A 25420-nucleotide genomic window follows, 5' to 3' on the forward strand; every position below is an offset into this window, starting at 1 on the left:
GTGGAATCGCCATCTTATTACAGGAAAAGTGCAGTTGGTCAGAAAGCACGTTATTGGCATGCAGTGATGCTTTATCTGGTTTTGGTAACAAATCACTTGTGAGATACCAGTTACCTTCCCTGTGTGTGGGGATGCTGAGGCCGGGGCAGGGGATGGGAGGTGGGTGCGGTTCCTCCTGAGAAGGAGGGGGAAGGTGGATCGCGGAGTGTCTTACTAATGCCGCCAAGGTAGATTCGGGGGTTGAAATGGCAATTTTGTTGATTGAATGGCAGTTCTGTTGATTGATGAAAAATGTGTCCATCTTACTGGTGGTGATGAGCTGGAGAAAATGGGTGCTTTTGCTGTGCTGTGACCTTGTTGTTGACCTTGTGCGGGTATGTGCTCTCTAGTCTTCAGTCCTGGATTTTTTGTTGCTAACATGACGTCATACCCTGCATGTTGTAATGAAATGGTGGAGCTTTGATGGGGTAGCATTAGTTTTGGCGAGTTCAGAAATTCGTGGTTACGATTACAGTGCTCTGACTTTGCTGTTGCTGGTTTCCCTTAGGTAACTCTTCCTACAGGATGAATTAAGAGAAGACCTTGATCTCAGCCGTTAAGAATGGAGGGCAGTGTGTCAATTTCCAGTATGCAGGACCCTTCATCCTCACCCTTGGAAAAACATCAGAGCTCCGCAGATCGTAATGGAGATCTTGATTCAGGTGGGAGTTTGTTTCCTATACGAGTTTGGCCCTTTGAGGTCTTGACCGGTATTTTCCCGAGAATGTTTAGAAAACATTGGGGCAGTATTCTGAGGGTTTACATACTGCTTGTTCTGAGATCTTCAGGGATATTTATAAGCATATGGCAGCTTGAAAGTTAATGCAAAATTGGGTTCAAAATACTAGACAGAGCAGGCTAGGTTATAATAAGGTGACTGCTGCTGCTGCTAAGTCGCTTCGTGTCCGACTCTGTGCGACCCCATAGACAACAGCCCACCGGGCTCCCCCGTCCCTGGGATTCTCCAGGCAAGAACACTGGAGTGGGTTGCCATTTCCTTCTCCAGTGCATGGAAGTGAAAAGTGAAAGTGAAGTCGCCCAGTCATGTCCGAGTCTTAGCGACATCATGGACTGCAGCCTACCAGGCTCCTCCGTCCATGGGATTTTCCAGGCAATAGTACTGGAGTGGGGTGCAATTGCCTTCTCCACTTCAAAATCTCAATGGCTCTGTGATCCAGCAGTCCCCATCCTGGGCGTATATCTGGACAAAACTGTAGATAAATGCACCCCACTGTTGGTGCAGCACTGTTGACAGTAGTGAAGATTTGAAAGCAGCCTAAGTGTCCACCGACAGATGAATAGATGAAGAAGATGTGGTACCTAGATGCGAATGGACTCTTAGCCACAAAAAGAATGAAATACTGCCATTTGCAGCAACATATTTGAATCCAGAGACTGGTTATCATACTAAGTGAAGGCAGTCAGAGAAAGACAAATATCATATGATATCACTTATATATGGAATTAAAAAATAGTACAAATTGAACTTATTTACAAAACAAAGGCACTCAAAGACATAGAAAACAAGCTTAAGTTTACTAATGAGGAAAGAGGGAGGGGGTAAATTAGGAGGCTGGGATTAACATATACACACTACTATATATATAACAGATACAACAACATTCTGTTGTATATAGCACAGGGTACTCTACTCAATATTCTGTAATAAACCATAACGGAAAAGAATCTGATGAAGTATATATATGTGTGTGTGGGGTGTGTGTGTGTGTATGTGTAACTGGGTCACTTTGCTGTACACCTGAAATGAGCACAACATTGCAAATCAGCTGTGCTCCAATAGAAAATAAAACCTCAGTAGCTTAACACAGTAAGTGCTTATAAATCGGCCATATCGTTTGAGCAGGGCCAGTGGAGGCTCTGTCCGATAAGTCCTCCCATACCCTCTTTAGGGCTGTCATCTCTCCATGGTGCTCCGAGGTCTGTCCTCACGGGGGTGAGCCGGGCTGGAGGGGCTTGAATCAGCGCTTAAAAGCTCGAGCCCCACGGTGCTCCGAGGTCTATCCTCACAGGGGTGAGCCCGGTTGGAGGGGTTTGAATCAACGTTTAAATACTCAAGCCCAGAGGAGACCTTTGCTCCCAATCTCTTGACTAGAACTAGTCGCGGGTTTTGGCCGCTGCAAGGGAGGCGACCGAGTAAAATTGTCTCCCATGTGCCCAGAAAGAGAGGGCCAGGGCGATCTGCCCAGTTTTCGGATGCCCCTTCCCAAGACCCTTTCTTTCCTTTTTTTTTTTTTTTCCGGCTGTACCTCGAGGCTTGAGGGATCCTAGTTCCCCTGTTAGGGCCTGAACCTGGAGCACAGCAGTAAAAGCACCAAGTCCTAAAGAGCATGATGTGAAAGATATTTAGGTTCTGTGAATTTGTGCTAAAATATTTCTCCTTTTAAGAAATCCCAAACAAAGCAATGGATATCTCTGATTGAATTTTCTATTTAACCAGTGAATTTACACATGCATCTTTTTTTAACTACTGATGTAAAAAAGAGTTTATTTAAAAAAGATAATTTTTTAAAAATAAAGGTTTGTGATATTTACATAACAGCAACTTTTATAAGGACAGCTCGGCTCTGAATCATAAACATTGCTCTGGAGATTTCATTAAAAAATGACCATTAACTTCTGGGAGATTTGACCTCCATCTGAAAAGTTACAAGATGTGTCTTTGCATTTTAATGAGACCATGAGTCTTAACGTGGTTGCTCCTGGGTGTTTGTGTAGTTGGGGGTCCCCCACGCTTGCTCCCAGTTGCTGCAGTTTCCTGCTTAATGATCCACTTTTTGCTATGAAAACTTCAGCTTCACACAGAGGACTCTGTGTCTCATAAACAGCTTTTTTATTTTTCATTTTGCCTCATTTTAAGGAAGGCTCAAGTAGTAGTTGGGGCCCATGACACTCGAGTCCCCTCAATGAAATTGTTGTTCAGTCCCTAAGTCGTGTCTGACTCTTTGTGGCCCCAGGGACTGCAGCACTTCAGGCTCCTCTGTCTTCACTATCTCCTGGAGTTTGCTCAAATTCATGTCCATTGAGTTGGTGGAATCAGTGACGTTATCCAACCATCTCATCCTCTGCCGTCCCATTCTTCTTTTGCCTTCTGTTTTTTCCAGCATGAGGGTCTTTTCTAACGAGTCAGCTCTTTGAATCAGGTAGCCAAAGTATTGGAGCTTCAGCTTCAGTAACGGTGCTTCCAGAGAATATTCAGGGTTACCATGTAAAATTCCTCCTCCTCCCGGGGGCCCTGAGGCCACCCCCAGGATAAGCCCCATGGATGCTCCGAGGCCTCCCCAGCGGACAGCCTGGGCAGCTCTGATACGAGGCTCACAGGAGAAAGTTGGGTCGGGATCGGATTCCTGGAACTCTCCATTTCTTCAGTTGCAGTGATGAAAGCAGGCAGAACAGTGTGCTGGTGGAGATTCCTTGACGTTCTTTTTTCAGACCAGCTCAATGTAACTTGCTGATGAAGCCTGCAGATAGAGTGGCATTGCACATTCAGACAGGGCAAGCCACTGAGGGAAAGAATTATGCTGGAAATGTGGGCTTGATAGATATATTTTTTGTATTAGGGGTATACCAATGTGAATAGTGGATGCGACTTTGCGACTGAACCAGAGTTCCATGGGTTTTGCTATTTGGGAAGGAAAGGAATCAACATTCTTCGTAGAAAATTCCAGATCTCTTACTCTTCCTGCTGGGGACTAGTTCAGTGTGACCCAATAATATTCTCCCTCCTCCCCTTTTAAAGTCTCTTTGAACAGTTGTTGCCTCCCTAACTAGGAGAATGGGGTGTTTTCTTTTTTTTTTCTGGAAAGTCTCTCCGGCCTTCTTGGGGTCTGGAAAGCCGAGACAGCCTTGAGGGCCTTGTGTTTTGTCTTCCCCGCCACCCGGGTGTGGTCCTGCAGCCGTGAACTCAGACCTAGGATGGACGTTGGCTAGTCCTTGCTGAGTGTCATCCACACGTGTGTCTGTTCAGGGTACTTACAGTGCGGTGGCTAAGTCGTGTGTGGCTCTCTGTGACCCCAGGGACTGCAGCACGTCAGGCTTCCCTGTCCTTCACCATCTCCTGGAGTTTTGCTCAAACTCACGCCCATTGGGTCGATGAGGCCATCCAACCATCTCATCCTCACCCCTTTTTCCTTTTGCCTTCAATCTTTCCCAGCATCAGGGTCTTTTCCAATGAGTTGGCTCATTGCAACAGTAGAACGGTTTTCTAAACCTTGTGATCCTAGGGACTGTCAGCAGTTAGAATGATGAAGATTGAATTTACTCTAAACCTGCTGGTTTTCTGTTCCTTGACTGGGTACTGGAAATAGGTTTAATATTTTGCTTGCAAAGGGCTTCATTGGCAGCCTAGTTAAGACTCCATTTAGGGGGCACAGGTTCAGTTCTTGGTTGGGCAACTAAGATTCAACATGTTTCATGGCCAAAAAAAAAAAATTTTTTTTCCCCTTGCAAAGTTAGTCTTATTTCAGATGGTAATAGTCTACAACCCAAGATCTGATCCCTTAAAAAAAGATGGGTAAGTCCTGTGTTGATTCCATCTTTCACTGTAAAGTCTGCACGTCCACTTCTCAGTAAAGTGTTCAGTATTCTTTTCTAGTTAATAGGAATGATTCTGGTCACATACCCAGCGTTCTGTATTCTAGAAATGGATCACCACTAATAAACCCTCCTTTCTTTTAAGTCGTGACATTTCCGTAGTAGCTCGTCATAGTCTGTTTGCATTACATCACATCATGAGAAATGCCTCCCACCGGTTCTTGTGCAGAGAAGAGAGATTGTCGAGAGTTTCCTTGATAAAATGTGGATGGGTTTAAGAGGTTTGTGAATCAGCTGTAAATATTTGCTGTGGGTTTATGAGACCTCCGTTCATAAACATTGTGTGTTTATGTGTTGCTTTTTGAGATGTCTTTGGAGAATCAGCTGCTCAGGGCATAGGTGGCTGAGGAGGTGTCATTGCTACAGTTTCCAAGAGGGTGTCTTGTGGGTAATCTTCAACTTTGTGCATGATTTTATTGTTAAACAGCATTCTTGTTCAGTCACTTAGTTGTGTCCAACTCTTTGTGACCCCATGAAGACCTACAAGACCTTCTAAAACAGCATACGTAAGAGTTAACAGCACCGAAGTCTGGCCCCAAGGCATTGCGGGATCTTAGCTTCCCGACCAGGGACCGAACCCGCACCCTCTGTATTGGAAGGGCGGATTCTTAACCCCTGGACCTCCAGAGGAGTCCCTCAGAAGTTTGTTTAGATGATAGAGAGCACCTGTGCTTTCCCGAGCACTGATCTCACTGATCAGGAGGGCCCTGATAATACCTTGTCCTTTCTTGATTGACGGGCGTGAATGCCTGGGTGAGCACCAGAGCTGCTGTGGCCTGTTTTAGTGGGAGAGGAGAGTGGAAATGTAGCTTGTAATGAATTCACATTGGGCAGAAACAGCCTTTTTGGTGACAGTTTAGGTGAGAATCTTGTGGAGGATCAGGAGTTCTGGGGAGTGGGTTCAGAGTTGAACTTGAGATTAAGCCCTGCCTGTGGTCTCCCCACTGCTTCCAGGGACTGGAGCCGTCAGGTCTCTTCTGGACCTGACGCGGGCTCCTTAGGGTCAGGTCTGGACAGCACCAAAAGTGTCCGCATGGTAATCCCAACCTTCTGATTTGTGCCACCTTCCCCTTCTGTGGCCACATGTCCATTTTCTGTGTCTCTGTCCCTGCCCTGCAAAGAAGTTCATCAGCACCATTTTTCTAGATTCACATATACGTGTTAATAGACGATATCTGTTTTTCTCTTTCTGACTTATTTCACTCTATGACAGATTCTAGGTCTATCTGCATCTCTACAAATAACCCCATTTCTCCCCTTCTATGGTTGAGTAATATTCGATTGTATCACATCTTCATCCATTGGTCTACTGATGGACATTTGGGTGGCTCAGTGGTAAAGAGCCCGACTGCCAGTGCAGGAGCTGCAGGAGACCATTTGGTCCCTGGGTAGGGAGGATCCTCTGGAGGAGCAGATGGCAGCCGTCTTCTAGGATTCTTGCTGGGAGATCCCATGGACAAAGGAGCCTGGCGGGCTGCAGTCCATGGGGTCACAAAGAGTGGGACGTGACTGAGCATACATAGACACACTCCTAGGTTGCCTCTATGTCTCTTTCCAGTCTTCTGTTTCTAAAACCAGCAGATGAGAACTTTGAAAAAGAATTCAGCAGTACCCATGTACACGTTGAATTTGTTCCTCTCTTGCACCAAAGAGTTTCTGATTTTCGTGGAAGGCCAGTGCCTTTCCATTCTTCTTGCTAGTATTGATTTTCTGTTTGTTTGTTTTTTGGTTTGGTTTTTGTTTTGGGTGTTTCTTTTAAATGTTAAAAAATTCTAATTTTTTTTGGTCTTTCCACAGAAGAAGGCTCCAGTTTGGAGGAGACCGGCTTTAACTGGGGGGAGTACTTGGAAGAGACGGGAGCCAGTGCAGCCCCACATACATCCTTCAAACATGTAAGTGGTGGTGATGTCCCTTCTTCTGGTTTGCGTTTGGGGTGTGGGAGATGCCAAACCTGTTTTGCGAAAGGGAATGAAAAGGGAAGATAAATTTGGCCCAGATTTATCCCCTGGAGAAAGGAATGGCTGCCCACTCCAGTATTCTTGCCTGGAGAATTCCATGGACAGAGGAGTCCATGGGTTCGCAGAGAATAGGACACACCTGAGCGACTAACAGTTTCTTAGAAATACGGAGGAGATGAGGAAGTGAGCGGGGGGTGAGCCTTGCTCTGATCCTGCCCAGGGCAGGTGCTCACGGGTTTCAGCCTTGTTTTGTGCCTCAAAAAGCCAGAGCAGAAGGCTGTGTTTCCGTCCGTCTGGGGGATGGAGACAGGTAAGGTTGATGTGAGCAAATAAAAGCAAACTAGGCAAGTAGGTGTTACAAGTCATGTCTTTTTAGGAGGCTTAATGACTGTATATTTTAATTTTGCATTGATATTTTTACTTTGAAAGGACACCTAAAAAGCCATCTAGCCATTTGTGGATAGATGAGCCTAATTATAGGAAACGCCAGAAGTATTCAGGAAACATTTGGAGCAAACCAAAAAATCACCCTCATCAATACTTTTTTTGAACAATGCAAATAGTGTGCCAAGCAGAGGGCAAGTCCCAGGAAATAAAAAAAAACAAGTTTTCATCCAGTGTTTGCTTAGATAGGAGATTTTGGTGCTACATCATTAGCAAGAAAAAGAGTAACTTTCTAGGACCCAAGTTCCTGGGTTTTACTCTTTGCTTTACTGGAAATGAAAATTTAATAATGAGAGACATTCCTCCCCCCGACCCTCCCCATACCAGGCTTCCCAAGGCAGAGATTTAGCCATCATAAGCAAATTGGGGGACTTTCTCTACCTGGTCTTCCCTCTGGCTCTTTTGCTGAATTAGGAAAACACTTTATTTTAATGCAACATTTTATTCTTTTTGGAGGGGAAGTGTTTTTTGAAAAAGAATTTAAGACCTTGTTAAACTTGCATGACCTCGTTAAAGGTGGATTGCATTCCTGATTGCTTTTTAACACTGACACTTAGATTGTTATAATTACTATTATGAATGGGATCGTGGCCATTTAGTGAAACCAGCAGCCAAATATTAAAACGTAACAAAACTAGAACTCACCTGGCATACCAAGTGGTTTCCGTTTTGCCAAAGCCATTGTAACGCGAGCCTTTTCTGGTGCCAGGAGGACTTGGTGGATTTCTCCAGGCACTTTAGGAATGAGGTAGGTCTTCCTGGAAGCTCAGTGGTAAAGAAACTACCTGCCAATGCAGAGATGTGGGTTCTATCCCTGGGTTGGAAAGATCCCCTGGAGAAGGAAATGGCAACCCACTCCAGGATTCTTGCTGAGGAATCCCATGGACAGAGGAGCCTGGAGGGCTCCAGTCCATGGGATCACCAAGAGTTGGACATGACTTAGCAACTAAATAACAATTGACCCAAAACTTTTCCTTCCTTTCTGTACTGGGAAGTTACCAATATCTCTGTATGAAGTCAGTGCTGTTCTCTTTAATCCAGTCTGTTCCCCTCCCTCCCTTTCAATCATGGTATAGTGTCCTGTACTGCAGAGGACCCATGGGTGAACAGTTTATAATCCCATCATCTCTTTGCACAGCAGATACTCAGGGACATCTGATGTGCCTGCTCTAGAATATTGTAGCTTGCAAGGCTGGAAAGCTTTCTTCTGTGAGGAGGGCTGGCAAATAGTCATAGATGCGCCTGTGTGCATGCTAAGTTGCTTCAGTCGTGTCCAACTTGGTGTGACCTAATGGATTGCAGCCTGCCAGGCCCTTCTGTCCATGGAATTCTCCAGGCAAGAATACTGGAGTGGGTTGCCATCTAGAGGATCTTCCCAACCTAGGGATTGAACCCTTGTCTATTAAGTCTCCTGCATTGGCAGGTGGGTTCCTTACCACTAGCACCATCTGGGAAGCCCCTTCATAGATGATAACCCTTAATTAAAAAAAAAAGAAAATCCATTTTCTGAGGCTGCACCGTTCACATGCTATCTAGCCACATGCTATCTAGCACTTGGAAAGTGTGTCGTCCAAATTGAGAATGAAAGTGAGCAGGACACTACAGGACCTTCCTGGGGACAAATACCCATGTTCCTAATTCCAACGCTTTAGCCTCCTAAGGTCTTCTCTGAGTTTCAAAGAGCAGATTTAATCAGAGAAGTAAGAAAAATGAACAAGGGAAAAGAAAAAATAATAATTGTTGTTGTTTAGTTGCCAAGTCATGTCTGACTCTTGGGACCTCATGGACTGTAGCCTGCCAGACTCCTCTGTCCATGGGGTTTCCCAGGCAGGAATCCTGGCATGGGTAGCCATTTCCTCCTCCAGAGGATCTTCCCAACCCAAGGATCCAATCCGTGTCGTCTGCGTTTGCAGGTAGATGCTTTACCAGTGAAGCCCTAAATAATAATAGTTCAGCCATAAAACAAAGTCAAGGACTCTTAATTCCTCCTCATGGGCTACAGATAATATTCTGAGCATGATCCTTGAGTAGTTTTGCAGATACCAAAACCCCCACCAGCCAGAAGAGGTTAACTGCATGGCAGCCAGCAGCATGTGGACCCCAGACACGTCAGAACCAGAAGGTTGATGATTGAGTTTCTGAACACATCACCCTGTTACCTCAGCACCAACCAGTCAGAGAATTGTGCGTTAGCTGATTGCATACTTTGTGGTCCACATCCCTAACCTTGCCTTAAAAACCCAGGGAGTTTGGTCTTTTGAGCATGAGCTACCCATTCTTCTTGCTTGGCCCTGCAGTAAATGCTGTACTTTCCTGCACCACAGCCCAGTCTGTCGATTGACTTTACTGGACGTCTGACTAACAGACCCAAGTTCTGTTTCGTAACAGGACGTGCCGTTAAGTGTAGAATGCACACCAGATTTCAGAGGCTTCCTTGGAAAATAAGAATGTAAACTTTCTCATTACTATTTTTTTATGTTGCTTACATCTTGAAATGATGCTACTTGGGATCCTTTGGGTTAAATAAAATACATTACTATAATTAATTTCATCTGTTTTATCTGTTTTTGAAGTGGCTACTAGGAAATTTAATGACTCACCAGTGGTTCACATTATATTTCTCTTAGGCGGTGACGGTCTCAGGAAACAAATATTAAGTGTTAATGTTTGTAATCGTTCTTGTTATTTTCTGGATGTTATGTGTCTAGCGTGTGATGGACTTCTTGTGTTTTGGTTCTTTAAGGTTGAGATCAGCATTCAGAGCAACTTCCAGCCGGGGATGAAGCTGGAGGTGGCCAACAAGAAGAACCCGGACACGTACTGGGTGGCCACGGTCATCACCACCTGTGGGCAGCTGCTGCTGCTGCGTTACTGTGGTTACGGGGAGGACCGCCGGGCTGACTTCTGGTGTGATGTGGTGATTGCAGACCTGCACCCCGTGGGGTGGTGCACGCAGAACAACAAGACCCTCATGCCCCCGGACGGTGAGCATGGGCTGGCCCAGCTCTCGGGTATCACTTGTGATGCTCAGAGACAAACCTCATAGCGATTTGATAACTGTGATTTCCTGGAAGATCCACCATTTTCACTATCTGTTCTTGAGTGGCTTCAGCCTGAGGGTGCTGGACTAAGGGAGAGCTGGGTGTGTTTTCAAGAGTTGGAGCTGAACCTGATGGCTGAACCCACCATGGCCCTTTATAACCTTTGAGCTTAATCAGTCCTTGTGTGGGTTTTTGGAGATAGGGAAAGGAAGGCCGAAGTGATGCTGACAGTGGAGGTCTTGTTCTCTATTTCCTGCTGATGGGTTATCTTGCCTTGTTTCTGGGTGAAATCCTGCCTTTTTGCCGTCCTTGCTTATCTCAAGCCTTACTCTTAAATTTTGACACTTTTAAAACACTTGGAGAAGATGTGAGTGGGCTTCTTCACTTTATAATACATCCTCCAGGGGGTCGTTTTAGAGAGAAGTTCCAGGGTACAGAATTTTAATACTCTTAAGAGCTGATGGGTTCATTTAGTTAAAAAAAAAAAAAAATCCACGTTGTAGCTTTAGAAAAGAGGGCAGAGTTGATGAATCAATTCTCTTTCTCGCTTGGGTGAAAAATGTGGCATCCACCCTAGTTTCAGAAACACCATCAAATTTGTATCCTCTTGACTTCGTGCTCTTAGGCAAGACCCAGGCACACTTAAAATGACAAATTGCAAGTGAAAAATGGGGAAACCCCGTGAGAAAGAGACACCATTAATGTGACTGAAAGATCTGAAGTCTGTTCAGACCATCCCAAGTGATGCTAATTGGAGAATTTCTTTATTGCTCGTTTTAGAGAACTTTTAACAAAATTGAGTAGGTGATCGATACACGGCTTGGAAATCTTGCGTACAGAGAACAAAGTCAGGAAGTCGCAGGTTCACGGGGCAAGAGGTTTATTGATTGCTGTAGTGCAGGATAATCATTGCTTTGTAGCCAGAGATAGCAGCTCGTTCCAGAGGGAATCGTGGGATGTGTTTTTGCACAAGGATTCTTGGTGGTGTGGTTTTCTGTCTTGCAGAGCTCATCGCACGGTATATCCCACAGCTGTACCTGCTTGATCTTTGTCATGGTTAAACTTGAAAGGCGTCCCAGACTATTTAACACAAGTGAAAGTGGTCCGTGACACCTCATGTATTTGTTTGAGATGCTGTGTGGTTAAAGATTTTCTTACTGATCCCAGGAATCACGGGGTGGGAAAAGCAGGAACGTGGAGGTGGAGCCAGACATGGGAGTTCTTGTCCGCCATTTCCTGTAGGGACCTGGGTAAGACCTCTCCATCTTCTCCTCCTTGAAATGAGAGGTGCTAGTGTATAATCTCTAAAGAGCTTTCCAATGTTACCTGCCTTGGTTTGTGATCCATGGGAAGGAGAGGAGGAGGAGGGCACGGGTTTTGCTGTTGGGTACACGAAGCGTGGAGTTTGCTGTGGGATTAGAATCAGTGGAATTCCAGCCCGGGAGTCTGTGCAAAGCACAGAAGTCAGGTTTCTTTGTGACTGTTGGGGCCGGTGATGTTTCTGTGGATCAGGGAGCAAACTCGGTGGGGAAATCATGATGAGCGTTTGAGTCCTTTCTTGCCTGCTATGGATAGAATTTCACCCGATACAGAATTGTAGACTGCTTCCTCTTTGGAACCCTGAGATCTGGGAGCCCTCAGTTTCTGAGAGACTAGTCAAGACGTGGATGTCAGTTTCAACATACTGCTGGATCAAGCTAGAGGACGGGAGTTTTGGGTGATCTTATTAATGGAGAAGGGAGAGGACTGCCTTCTCCGGTCACATGTAGGGTGCAGGGCCCCAGTCTTTCAGGTCATTTTGGGATTCTTCAAGTAGCTTTCTGTCTTCTAAAGTCACCTCCCTGAAAAAGGGTCATTTTTAAAATTTTAGATGATCTTTTACCAAGCATGTGGCATCTTTTGCAGTCCTGTATGTTCCTGCCTTGCTCTTTTTGTTTGTTTGCATTTATTTTGGCTGCCTTGGGTCTTAGTTGTGGTATGTGACATCTTTGTTGAGTCATAGGGGAACTTCATCAAGGTGCACAGACTCTCTAGTTGTGGCGTATGGGCTTAGTAGGTGGAAAATCTTGCGTACAGAGAACCAAGTACATCCCACAACTATACCTGGTTGATCACGCAGGCTTAGTTGCTCTGTGGCATATGGGACCTTAGTTCCCTGACCAGGGATTGAGCCAGCATCCGATGCATTGCAAGGCAGATTCTGAACCACTGGTCCACCAGGGAAGTCCCTGCCTTGCCCTTGTAAGTGAGATTAATCTTTGAATCAGTGCAGGCCATCAGCACACCGTTGATGTTAGGAGGGAGGAAGCAGCATGGCAGCAGCCCTGTGGTAGTTTGTTAAGAGAGAACCTTTAGTAAAGACAGGTTCAGAGAGACTTGGGTTTAGTGACCCACTGGCCATTCCAAGAGCAGTGTTCCTGCTCCAGAGCTAATAGCCACTAATCTTTCTTATTAAAAGTATTAAGGAGCGCAGTACATTAAAGCCTCACTAAGTGCAGTGGAGGATGATAGCTCTTAATACCGGAGCAAAATGTAAAGCATTTCAGCTTGCTGAATCAATACAGCTCGATTTATTCATAAGCACGTTCACGCTTGCAAAGGGCAGCTGCCAAATAATTATTGTTTATGGTGATAATGTAAGGAAATCGTTTAACCCAGTGACTGTTTGACTGTTATTTGTTCAGAAGTAACAACATTGCCTCTTAACGTCTGGGCTTGGGGAGCTTTGGCATCCTGGCAGGTACCCGCAGAATCCCGGAAAGGAATGCTCCTGTGAGATTGCATGTAAACACATTCGAGGATGCCCGTCCAAGTAATGCCTACCCTCCCAGCCCCTGGCTTATACATTGAGAGGTATCGTATTTATGTGCGCTTTCTACTGTTGCAAGGACAGTATTGGAATTCTGGTGCCTTAGGATTCATGCCACTAATTTTTATTTTCCCCATTATTAAAATTTCCGTAATTTGAATTGCAAACTCTGCAGTCTTGCCAGAATGACTCCATTTGCCGTTCTAGGTTGAATCAGAATGACTGGAGTTAGTTAATAGGTAACTTATTTGAATACAGGGATGTTTATTCATGAAGTGTTGGGAGAAAGTGTGACTGTGCCTTCTGTTAGGTTGTGGGACTGGATCCTGCCTGGTTGTGAAGCTGGTGCTGGACTCTTTGGGGGAATTATTGTTTTGGCTATAGTTGATTGTGAAATAAGAGATGTGGCCGTTGGTACACAAGACCCTATAATATGAGTGGGTGACAGAACCTACCAGTCTGTAAGAGTCGGACACGACTGAGCGACTTCCCTTTCACTTTTCACTTTCACGCATTGGAGAAGGAAATGGCAACCCACTCCAGTGTTCTTGCCTGGAGAATCCCAGGGACGGGGGAGCCTGGTGGGCCGCCGTCTATGGGGTCGCACAGAGTTGGACACGACTGAAGCGACTTAGCAGCAGCAGCAGCAACCCTTGTATAACTGTGGACTCAAACTAGACTTTGTGTTACATGAGACAATCAGCATTTAAAATTCCTATTTTTTAAAAAAATTTAACGACATTTTACCAATACTAGCAAAACCTAAACAATCACATTGTTTTCATTGGCTGTCTAATATTGTAACTGGAATTTGATTTGTACACTAATAAGAAAATTAAATATATATACTATAGAGTCAAAGAGAAAGGGTAAATCTAAGTGGACTCTTGGAGTTGACTAAATGTTAGATGGTTTAATGTGAAAAATTCAAGAAAATTATTATTAGGAAAAGTGGTGGATTTGGCTTTTTGAGATTTTTAAGAAGAGGAATGGAAAACTTCCGTCCAGACTGTTTTCCATTTTGTCATTTTTTGGAGGCAAATAAACGAAGAGATCTGTTCTGGAGTTTCCTTGCCAAATGGTAATCGTGAGATTATGTAAAGTTATGTAAATTGTATCAGATGCTATTTGGGTTTTTCTGCACCATGGGAAAATCGTAAGCACAGAGCGGGACTATGAGATTTTCCTTTTTGGTGTTAGTCATAAATGTGTTTATTTTCTTTTGCTTCCTAACCCTGCAGCATATGTACTTTAAATCAGGCTAGTGTTTAATTCTTTGTGGAAGTGAGGGTGAGTTAGTCCTGTGGGTTTCCTTGCCCTGTGGTCTGGTCCCTATTCCACACGGTTAATGCTGTCGGAGTCCCAAGCCCACCCGTCAGCTCTCTTCCTTGCTCCCCTACTTCCCACTTAGGGATCTTGGCCTCCAGCTGCTCCCGACTGGGCTTTGGTCCTGGTGGTCCATTGTGGGGGGCTCTCAGCTCTCAGTGGTCTGCTGTGGGCAGACCCTTTACTACTGTGACCCTAGTACAGAGCAAGAGAAGTCTTCACTCACCTTCAGACAGGCTCACCCCCCTTGGCACAGTGGGTCCTTGGGGACTGCCGTTTTCCCCAGTTTTGACATTGACTAGTGAACCTCCCTGCTCTCTGACCCTGAGCCAGGAGCCGTCAGTGCCGTCTGTCCAGGAGCCCTCAATATTCTCTGTCCAGGGGCCCTCAGTGTCCTCTGTCCAGGAGCCTCAGTGTCCTCTGTCCAAGGGCCCTCAGTGTCCTCTGTCCAGGGGCCCTCAGTGTCCTCTGTCCAGGGGCCCTCAGTATCCTCTGTCCAGGAGCCTCAATGTCCTCTGTCCAGGGGCCCTCAGTGTCCTCTGTCCAGGGGCCCTCAGTATCCTCTGTCCAGGAGCCTCAATGTCCTCTGTCCAGGGGCCCTCAGTGTCCTCTTTCCAGGGGCCCTCAGTGTCCTCTTTCCAGGAGCCCTCAGTGCCATCTGTCCAGGAGCCTCAGTGTCCTCTGTCCAGGGGCCCTCAGTGTCCTTTGTCCAGGAGCCCCCAGTGCCATCTGTCCAGGAGCTTAAATGTCCTCTGTCCAGGGGCCCTCAGTGTCCTCTGTCCAGGGACCCTCAATATCCTCTGTCCAGGAGCCCTCAGTGTCCTCTGTCTAGGGGCCCTCAATATCCTCTGTCCAGGGGCCCTCAGTGTCCTCTTTCCAGGAGCCCTCAGTGCCATCTGTCCAGGAGCCTCAGTGTCCTCTGTCCAGGGGCCCTCAGTATTCTCTGTCCAGGGGCCCTCAGTGCCATCTCTCCAGGAGCCCTCAGTGTCCTCTGTCCAGGAGCCCTCAGTGTCCTCTGTCCAGGGGCCCTCAGAATCCTCTGTCCAGGAGCCCCCAGTGTCATCTGTCCAAGAGCCTCGGTGTCCTCTGTCCAGGGGCCCTCAGTGCCGTCTGTCCAGGGGCCCTCAGTATCATCTATCCAGGGGCCCTCAGTATTCTCTGTCCAGGGGCCCTCAGTCCGTCTGTCCAGGAGCTCTTACTGTCCTTTGTCCAGGAGCCCCCAGTGCCATCTGTCCAGGAGCCTCAGTGTTCTCTGTCCAGGGGCCCTCAGTATCGTCTATCCAGGAGCCCTCAGTGTCCTCTGTCCAGGGGCCCTCAGTATTCTCTGTCCAGGAGCCCCCAGTGCCATCTGTCCAGGAGCCCTCGGTGCCATCTGTCCAGGAGCCTCAGTGTCCTCTGTCCAGGGGCCCTCAGTGTCTTCTGTCTAGGGGCCTTCAGTGTCATCTGTCCAGGAGCCCTCAGAATCCTCTGTCCAGGAGCCCCCAGTGTCATCTGTCCAAGAGCCTCGGTGTCCTCTGACCAGGGGCCCTCAGTGCCGTCTGTCCAGGGGCCCTCAGTATCATCTATCCAGGGGCCCTCAGTATTCTCTCTCCAGGGGCCCTCAGTGCCATCTGTCCAGGGGCCCTCAGTGCCGTCTGTCCAGGGGCCCTCAGTATCGTCTATCCGGGGGCCCTCAGTATTCTCTGTCCAGGGGCCCTCAGTCCGTCTGTCCAGGAGCTCTTAGTGTCCTTTGTCCAGGAGCCCCCAGTGCCATCTGTCCAGGAGCCTCAGTGTCCTCTGTCCAGGGGCCCTCAGTGTCCTCTGTCCAGGGGCCCTCAGTATTCTCTGTCCAGGAGCCCCCAGTGTCATCTGTCTAGGAGCCTCAGTGTCCTCTGTTCAGGGGCCCTCAGTATCATCTGTCCAGGAGCCCTCAGTGTCCTCTCTCCAGGGCGTCTGTCCAGTGTCGTCTGTCTAGGAAACCTCAGTGCCATCTTTCTGGTCTCCATCACGCTTCTACCTCCTTCTAGCCTTTTGGAGAGGTGCACTTCAATTTCTCTTCTTCCTCTGAGTTCCTAAACAAGCCTCTTGACCTCACACTGCTTCTTATGAAGGCTCTCATCATGGCTCCACGTTCCTGGGCCTTGCCGACCTTCCAGGGTTGTGCCCTCTTTCCGTGACCGTGCCTCTGTTCCAGGGTCATTTCTCCAGTTTGCGTCCTTCTGTTTGGTCTCTGGGACAGTCTGCCTTGTTTGACTCCAGTTCTCAGCAAGTGACTGATGTGTGCATGGATTGTGCCCTGAGCCTAGAACCTTGTGAACGCTGGGCAAATACAGCTTGTATGCAAAGTCCTGGGGGCTTAGACAGTGGGATTTCAGAGTAGAGTTTGGTGTTGTGTTGATCCAGAGAATCAGAATGAATAGAAGCGTGCACATACACACACCCCACCCAACCTACCCAGATTTATTGTAACACATTGGCTCACCCTGCTGTGGAGGTTTGGCAAGTCCACAGTCTAATGGGGGAGGCCAGCAGGCTGCAGGCCCAGGGCAGAGTTGCCATTCTAGTCCCGTGACCGTTTCCTGGAGAGACAGAAGACCTGTGGTTGCTGAGGAAGTTCAGAGCTTCCTGCTGGAGAGTCCCTCTTTCTGGGAGAAGTCAACCCTTCACACAGATTCTTCTCTGAAGACACGGCAGTTTAAAATTTTTATTTTTGCACGTTAGATTTTTTGATGAAAATATTGTAATTGTATCAGTTCAGTTCAGTCGTGTCGGACTCTGTGACCCCATGAATCACAGCACGCCAGGCCTCCCTGTCCATCACCAATTCCCGGAGTTCACTCAGACTCACGTCCATCGAGTCAGTGATGCCATCCAGCCATCTCATCCTCTGTCATCCCCTTCTCCTCCTGCCCCCAATCCCTCCCAGCATCAGAGTCTTTTCCAGTGAATCAACTCTTCGCATGAGGTGGCCAAAGTACTGGAGTTTAAGCTTTAGCATCATTCCTTCCAACGAAATCCCAGGACTGATCTCCTCTAGAATGGACTGGTTGGATCTCCTTGCAGTCCAAGGGACTCTCAAGAGTCTTCTCCAACACCACAGTTCAAAAGCATCAATTCTTCGGTGCTCAGCTTTCTTCACAGTCCAACTCTCCCATCCATACATAACCACAGGAAAAACCATAGCCTTGACTAGACGGACCTTTGTTGACAAAGTAATGTCTCTGCTTTTCAATATGCTATGTAGGTTGGTCATAACTTTCCTTCCAAGGAGTAAGCGTCTTTTAATTTCATGGCTGCAGTCACCATCTGCAGTGATTTTGGAGCCCACAAAAATAAAGTCTGACACTGTTTCCACTGTTTCCCCATCTATTTCCCATGAAGTGATGGGACCAGATGCCATGATCTTCGTTTTCTGAATGTTGAGCTTTAAGCCAACTTTTTCATTCTCCTCTTTCACTTTCATCAAGAAGCTTTTTAGTTCCTCTTCACTTTCTGCCATAAAGGTGGTGTCATTGGCATATCTGAGGTTATTGATACTTCTCCCGGCAATCTTAATTCCAGCTTGTGCTTCTTCCAGCCCAGCATTTCTCATGATGTACTCTGCATATAAGTTAAATAAGCAGGGTGACAATATACAGCCTTGATGTACTCCTTTTCCTATTTGGAACCAGTCTGTTGTTCCATGTCTAGTTCTAACTGTTGCTTTCTGACCTGCATATAGATGTCTCAAGAGGCAGGTCAGGTGGTCTGGTATTCTCATCTCTTTCAGAATTTTCCACAGTTTATTGTGATCCACACAGTCAAAGGCTTTGGCATAGTCAATAAAGCAGAAATCAATGTTTTTCTGGAACTTTCTTGCTTTTTCCATGATCCAGCGGATGTTGGCAATTTGATCTCTGGTTCCTCTGCCTTTTCTAAAACCAGCTTGAACATCTGGAAGTTCACGGTTCACGTATTGCTGAAGCCTGGCTTGGAGAATTTTGAGCATTACTTTACTAGCGTGTGAGATAAGTGCAATTGTGCAGTAGTTTGAGCATTCTTTGGCATTGCCTTTCTTTGGGATTGGAATGGAAACTGACCTTTTCCAGTCCTGTGGCCACTGCAGAGTTTTCCAAATTTGCTGGCATATTGAATGCAGCACTTTCACAGCATCATCTTTCAAGATTTGAAATAGCTCAACTGGAATTCCATCACCTCCACTAGCTTTGTTGGTAGTAATGCTTTCTAAGACCCAGTTGATTGCACATAAGTGAAAGAAAGTGAAAGTCACTCAGTTGTGTCTGACTCTTTGCAACACCATTGACCATACAGTCCATGGAATTCTCCAGGCCAGAATACTGGAGTGGGTAGCCTTTCCCGTCTCCAGGGGATCTTCCCAACCCAGGGATCAAACCCAGGTCTCCAGTATTGCAGGCAATTTCTTTACCAGTTGAGCCACAGGGAAGCCCTCACATAAGTATATTTGTATGATTTAATCTCAGATGATTTCTGTGAATAGTAGACAAATTATATGTCTGGAGTTTCTCTCTTATTTTTTTAACTAGACATGATTTTGCTGAACTGAAGGCAGAAACAAATTTTATGGACTCTCTCTCTCTACACACACACACACACACACACATACATGCACACATGTATTCACACATATAAAACAGTTTACTGATTTATTTTATTATTCATCCAAACATTGCTAGCCCATCAGCAGAACACCCAGACAAGTGATCATAATTAAATTTAGTAATCTTTGGCATTTTGCCATCCTGTAGTCATATATAAGCCACAGATTTTTACATCCTTTTTGATTCTGTCCACTGAAGATGTATTTGTCAGCGTCGGCAGATAGAACGTAATTCACAGTTAGTTTGCTTTGATAAGTAAGTTAAAACTATTTCCACGTGGAAGTGGTCCGTGTCTGTGGACCTGAATGTGCCCTCTTGCCCTGGGCCCCAGACCTGTTACCAGCAGACCTGTCCTCTGGTTTCCAGTGGCATTTCCCAAGTCCTTTGTGCACTGACATCTTTCCAAGGGTTGCTGTGCACGGGTCGACTGGGGGAATCAGCTTCCATCTGCCTGGAGTGTCCCCATCGCTGTGCCTCCCCCGCCTCAGCCATCCTTTATCCACTTTGGAGAAGGATGTGTCCCTAGGGTGCATGCTTTGTGACACTAAACACAGACTCTGTGTTTGCAGCGATTCCTCCTTTTCTCAAGGCCTCACCCTGACTCTCCACCCTTAACAGTAACATATGACAATTACCTTTTTATGCTTAATCATCAGACATTTGTAACGTTATAGATTGTTTTTTGCTCGGGACTAAAAACAGTTGGCAGTGGCCTAAGCCTAAAGGTAATTCTTATTCTGTGATCAGAGAAATTTTGAGAAGTTTAATTATGTTTTACAGTTTTTGTCACATATGAATTTTTGTGGTTGCTGCAGAGAAGAAAAGTCAGAGGAACCATAAAAGACTTTGGGGAAGGACTTCCTTGGTGGTCTGGTGGCTGAGACTCCATGCTCCCAGTGCAGGGGGCCCGGGTTCGATCCTTGGTCAGGAAACCAGATCTCACATGCCACAACTAAGATTCTGCATGCAGCAACTAAGACCCAGCACAGACTTTGGGGAGGTGGCTCAGATGGTAGACAATTTGCCTGCAATGCCAGAGACCTGGGTTTAATCCCTGGGTTGGGAAGATCCCCTGGAGGAGGGCATGGAAACCCACTCCAGTATTCTTGCCTGGAGAATCCCCATGGACAGAGGAGCCTGGCAGGCTGCAGTCAATGGGGTTGCAAAGAGTTGGACACGACTGAGCAACTAACTAAGCACATGTTAGGGTAAGAGTCTGAGGATCTGTGACTTCAAGGAGAAAAAGGAACGCTACACAAATTAACCAGTAAGGAGCTTATTTATGTCTGTTTGAAAATGTATGATGGGAGAGATCAGATTATTCCGTTGAATATATTTTATGGGAGTGATAGAGCAATTTTATTCAAAATGTCATGTCAGCAGTACGTAGGAAATGACATCCTTTGCAACTGTTTAAAGCAGTGAAAAATTTTAGAATGCCAAATTGAGAACACTTGAAGCGGAGCCATCAGATCTTCAAAAGTAGAGCCTCGGAGGTTTCCGTTCATCCTGAGTAGTTGTGCTTGGGGCCTTGTGGGTCTCTGAAGGTTTTGTACTCCCCTCACCCTCTCACCCCTGCCCCTTTGTATCCATCCTGGATAAAGGATGGGGTGAGATCTGATGGCCCTCAAACCACCTCTGACCTCTCTTTCTCCCTGACTCTCCTATGCTGTCTCTCATCTTGTCCACTCATTATGACAGTTTTTCTTGTGATTTAGATGATTATAAGTCCTCAGGGCTTCAAAAGTGCTTACCATCATAGGACTTTTATGGGTTTATATGTATGTCATTGAATTTCTTTGGTCGTGGTAAAGGACACATCTCGAAGCTCTTCCCTGATGGGGCAAGGACCTGGCAGAGGAAGGTCTTGGGTTGATGGGCAAGGACCCTGTCCGGGGTGCCAGCAGCCACTTCGGTCCACAGAGGATGCCACTGACCTAGAATGGAACGATTTTTATATCCATCTATGAAAGGTTATTTATGGAGGCTCTACTATGTGCCTGATTTTTTTTTTGTTTGAATATACAGTATGGTTAATATTAAGCATTTTGTATGAAGCATGTTTGTGACGCAGTCAGCTTTTTGGTGGACGGCATGGACTCATCATGATAAACTTATTTTTGGAAAAGATGTTTTGTGCAGAGCTGATGTCATGATTTATTTGTCAGTCCTTTCTGCTTGGCCTTTCACTCCTGAGGCTCTCACTTGTCTGGCTCAGAGGTATGAGAAGTTGATTTGAAATTCAGGCAACATGGGTATCGTCTCTCTCCTTGTTTGGGTGGGAGATGTTTTGAGAGCCACTTCTTTTCCAGTTTTTTTTTTTGTTGTTATAAGCATGTAACGAGTTACTTACTATTTGTACTTGTTTGGTTGCTCTGATTCCTCCTTGCTCTCTGGTTCTTCCTGCCGCGAAGGCTCCCTCTGGTTTTGGAGAGTAGGGGCCACTCCCCAGTTGCGGTGCGAGGGCTTCTCATTGAGGTGGACCACACTCTCTAGGGCTCTAGAGCGCAGGCTCAGGAGTTGTGGTGCATGGGCTTAGTCACCCCTCAGCCTGTCGAATCTTCCGGATCAGGGATTGGACCTGTGTTCCCTGCATTGGCAGGCGGGTTCTGAGCCACCAGACCACCAGGGAAGTTCTGTTCTAGGCATTTTTAAAGGGTGGCTAGCCTGCCGTGGAAATTGACAAGAGCTGGACATTGGCTTGCTTGGTAATGGGACTCTGACCCTTGACTTCTGGGGTGATCTACTAATAGCTAAATGGAGGGGCACCTCTGCACTGGATTCTGCTGGTGTTTCAGTAAAATAAGTTGGTGTTTCTGTGGCTGACTTCTGTGCAGTAAGAGTGCTCCTTAGGTCTGCATGGAGGCATGGATTGGCCTGGTGAGTGGCTCAGCTGTGCCTCTTGCTGAAAGTAGGACCCTTGGAAAAAAGTCACTTAACCTCTTGGTGTCACACTCCCTGTATCTTTAAAATGGCTAATTAATACCTGACCTTGGTGATGGTGTCAGCAGCAGCTTGCATGGCAGATGAAAAACCTCTCTGTAGCTGTGAAGTCAGAAGGGCACTTAGCCTCACGTTTTTGTTTTTTTTTCTTCTATCTTAAGTGGAAGAATCTCTGATGGTCCACCCTAAATAGGCGGGGACAGAGGGAGCTATCGGAGGGAGGATGTGTCTGTATCCAGCATGAAGAATCTGGAAAAACAGCTCCAGAGGCGTAGACGCCCCTCACTTAGCTGGAAGCTCCCCGCCCCCCACCCCCGCCCACTTGTGCTCAGGCCCCAGGACACTGAGAAGGAATGGCCTTTCCCTCCCTCTGATCTCGGAGAACTTTGGTCACATTTCTTTTCAAACCGTTATCTTTGCCTGTGTTGTAGTTGTTTATGGATCTGTGATGGCACCCATTTGATGACAAAAGTAAGACTTGGTGAACACTGTGTAACTTAGAAACGCATGTCCTGGATCCTGATATCACTGCCTAACTAAGTGTGTGAGCTTGGGCTGGGTGCGTCCTTTCTAAACTTGGTGACCCTCAGTGTGCTCATTTGCAACTTGGGGGTCATGATAGCTGTCTTATCATGGATTGTGTAGTGTATCAAATGGGCTTTGTGTGACTGCATCAGAGCCGTGCTGAGAATGTGGGAGGAGGTGGAGAAATGCTGGTTTTTTCTTCCTTCATCCTTCTAGTTAAGGGTGGTATCTTCTCTGTCTTTTACAAGTTGTTTATTTCTTGCTGTAGAGCAGTTTATTGTTTTCGAGCCGTTTTAGGTTCACAGCCAGAGGAAGAGAAGGTACAGAGGTTTCCCATCTCCTGTGTGACCACCTCCACCGCATCCCCACCATCAACATCCCCACCAGGTGGTACTTCTGTTGCAGTTGATGAACCTGCGCTGACACTTCATCGTCACCCAGAGCCCACAGTTGACATTAGGGGTCACTGTTGCTATTGCAGGACTTCCCTGGTGGCTCAGACGGTAAAGAATCCACCTACAATGCAGGAGAACCAGGTTCAATCCCTGGGTCGGGAAGATACCTTGGAGAAGGGAATGGCAACCTTCTCCAGTATTCTTGCCTGGAGGATTCCATGGACGGAGGAATCCACTGGTGGGCTGTGGTCCATGGGGTCGCAGAGAGCCGGACATGTCTGAGTGACCAGCACTTCTTCAACACTTCTTGGTGCTGTGCGTTCTGTGGGTTTGGACAAAAGTATAATGATGTGTGCGCTATGACGGTGCCGTACAGAGCAGTTCTATGGCCCTAAAAATCTTCTGTGCTTCACCTTTGCATCCCTCCCCACCCCAGCCTTCGGCAGACACTGATCTCCTGTCTCCATTGTTTTGCATTTTCCGTGTTGACGTATAGCAGGAATCACACAGCCTCTTGTTTTTATGCCTCACACAGACTTAAAGCTCTGTCCTTGCTACGTGGGTAAAGAGCAAAGCCTCTGAGCTACCACGACGACGACAGCAGGGGCTAATTGGTAGGAGTGCATGCGTGTTGTTTTTTGAAGAGCCTTTAAATACAGTCACGCTCATGCACTCCAGTCACACTGCTTGATCTTGATACTTTGCATGTCGGTTTTTTGGTGGTGAGAGGCGGGGAGGAGAGCTGTGAGTCACACAACCTCACAGATAAGTGACCGACAGCCCATCTGCAAGGGTGGAGAGAGAAACATGGGGAAACGTGGATGCCAACCCAAGGGCAGTGTCATGCCATGGACTGGTGAGCAAACAGCCCAGTGGTAGGTCTGGAGGATCTGGGGTTATTACACAGTGCCCTGTGTGCGTGTTCAGTCATGGCTGACTCTTCGCGACCCCATGGACTGTAGCGGACCAGGCTCCTCTGTCCCTGGAATTTTGTAGGAAAGAATACTGCAATGGGTTCCCATTTCCTATTCCTCGCACAGACTTAAATCAGATGCTGTTGATTTTTGTGTTTCGAGATGTCATGAGCTGTGTTGGTCAGCCAGAGGGATAGGCATGGAAGCTGGACTTGGGGGACACCTGCTGGGCTGAGACTCAGCCTTACCTGGAGCATGGCTGGCTGGGTCCACAGTTAAGGCAAAGGATGTGACCATTCAGCTGTCGATTGAGACTGATTTTCTAAGATGACACAGGCAGATTCTCTCTGGTGGATGGTGCATCCATATGAGAGGTCCAGGTGACGTACTCCAAGCCTGAGAACAAAGCAAGACCCTGATCCATGGGATGGGCTCCTTGGAAGAAAAATCTAGAACCTACAGCAGTGTTAAGCACTGGACTGGGAAGCTTTTAGGTAGGGTCAGAGCATGACCTGACCTCATAAATGTGTTAGCAGAGGTGGGAAGAAGGAGCTAAAATGGGGCTGTTCACTACTTCCTGGGGCCCTGAACAGATTCCTAGGATAAAGCAGGCTTGGCAGGGCCATGTGTATGCACCCTGGGAGTGAAAAATGGATAGGGAGATTCATAAATACTATAGGTTCCTGAGACCTCAGAGTTGGTGGGAACACTCTGATCTGAGAGGTGGAGAATGGGGGAGTGAGCCCCCTAGACAAGGATCTTGAGTGTTTTGTATTATCTCTTATCAACTGACAGAGCATTAAGCATATTTGGTTAAACAATACAAATTAAAAAAAAAAAACATATTTATACAGCGATGACAAACAACCTCCAGAAGCCCATCGTGGATTGTACAAACAAGTTATAGCCATTAAAATAATCTGTAATTATTTTTTTCGACTAGACAGTATGTCAAATCATTAGCGTCCGTTCAGCTTATTTCTCAGAAAATTATGTGTTGGGTATCTTTTGAGTCTGTCATAAAGCAAAATAATCACACCAGCTTCCCTCATCACCTTCAGTCATAAGCAAAACAAAACTGTTTGAAAGTCTCCCAAGAAAATCACGGTTATTTAAAACTTACTTTCGGGTTCAAATGTTTTCTTGCCCTGTAAAGGTCATGGGATGAGGCATATGCCTTGTGTGTTATGTCGAGCAATAGGTAATCACAGCTTTGTTTTGTGAAATCTGAAAAGCAACCCTGTCTTCAGATTCCTCATTTGTACATCCAAGGTGTGTAATTTTTTTAGCATCAAAATTAATTTTTAGTCCCTAATGTACATGGAGCTTTAGACCTGTAAGTTCAGCTAATGATTCTTTCAGTAAAGTGTATGTATTTATATGCCTTTTCTTGGGTGGATTTCTTTGAAGCATTTCTGAAGGCAAGATGTTCACATAAATAACCAAGCAGCAAATAAATGTCAATTAAAAATTCTATTAACGTAACTGGCAGGAGTCCTTTAACAAATATTTAAGTACAGTATATTTAGATTAAATTTAATTCAGGGGGAGATGCTTGCCTGCTTAGCTTCCCAAAGTAGCTCATCTTTCTTCTATAGCAGAAGAATATTTTATTTTACATTTCAGAAGTAAAGGTCTAAACTGCATATATCTGAATTGTTTTTTGTTGTTGTTTAGTTGCCAAGTCGTGTCTGATTCTTTGCGATCCCATGGACTGTAGCCTGCCAGGCTCCTCTGTCCATGGGATTCTCCAGGCAAGAATACTGGAGTGGGTTGCCATTTCCTTCTCCAGGGGATCTTCCCCACCCAGGGATCAA

General features: G+C 46.3%; 1 protein-coding gene across 3 annotated transcripts in view; it reads left to right on the top strand.

Annotated features, from left to right (window-relative positions):
- SFMBT2 (Scm like with four mbt domains 2) overlaps positions 1–25420 on the top strand; it is a 176005-nt gene that overhangs the window by 15873 nt on the left and 134712 nt on the right. For 2 of the 3 annotated variants that reach the window (XM_019972925.2, XM_070800760.1), the window contains exons 2-4: positions 548–701; positions 6448–6542; positions 9796–10036. In XM_019972925.2, the coding sequence (XP_019828484.2) occupies positions 602–701; positions 6448–6542; positions 9796–10036 (436 nt within the window). In that variant the 5' untranslated portion in view covers positions 548–601. The remainder of the gene's footprint in view (positions 1–547; positions 702–6447; positions 6543–9795; positions 10037–25420) is intronic. The other variant, XM_070800761.1, reaches the window with a different exon arrangement.

The sequence above is a fragment of the Bos indicus genome, chromosome 13 (genome assembly GCF_029378745.1).
Source record: "Bos indicus isolate NIAB-ARS_2022 breed Sahiwal x Tharparkar chromosome 13, NIAB-ARS_B.indTharparkar_mat_pri_1.0, whole genome shotgun sequence".
Taxonomy (NCBI): Eukaryota; Metazoa; Chordata; class Mammalia; order Artiodactyla; family Bovidae; genus Bos; species Bos indicus.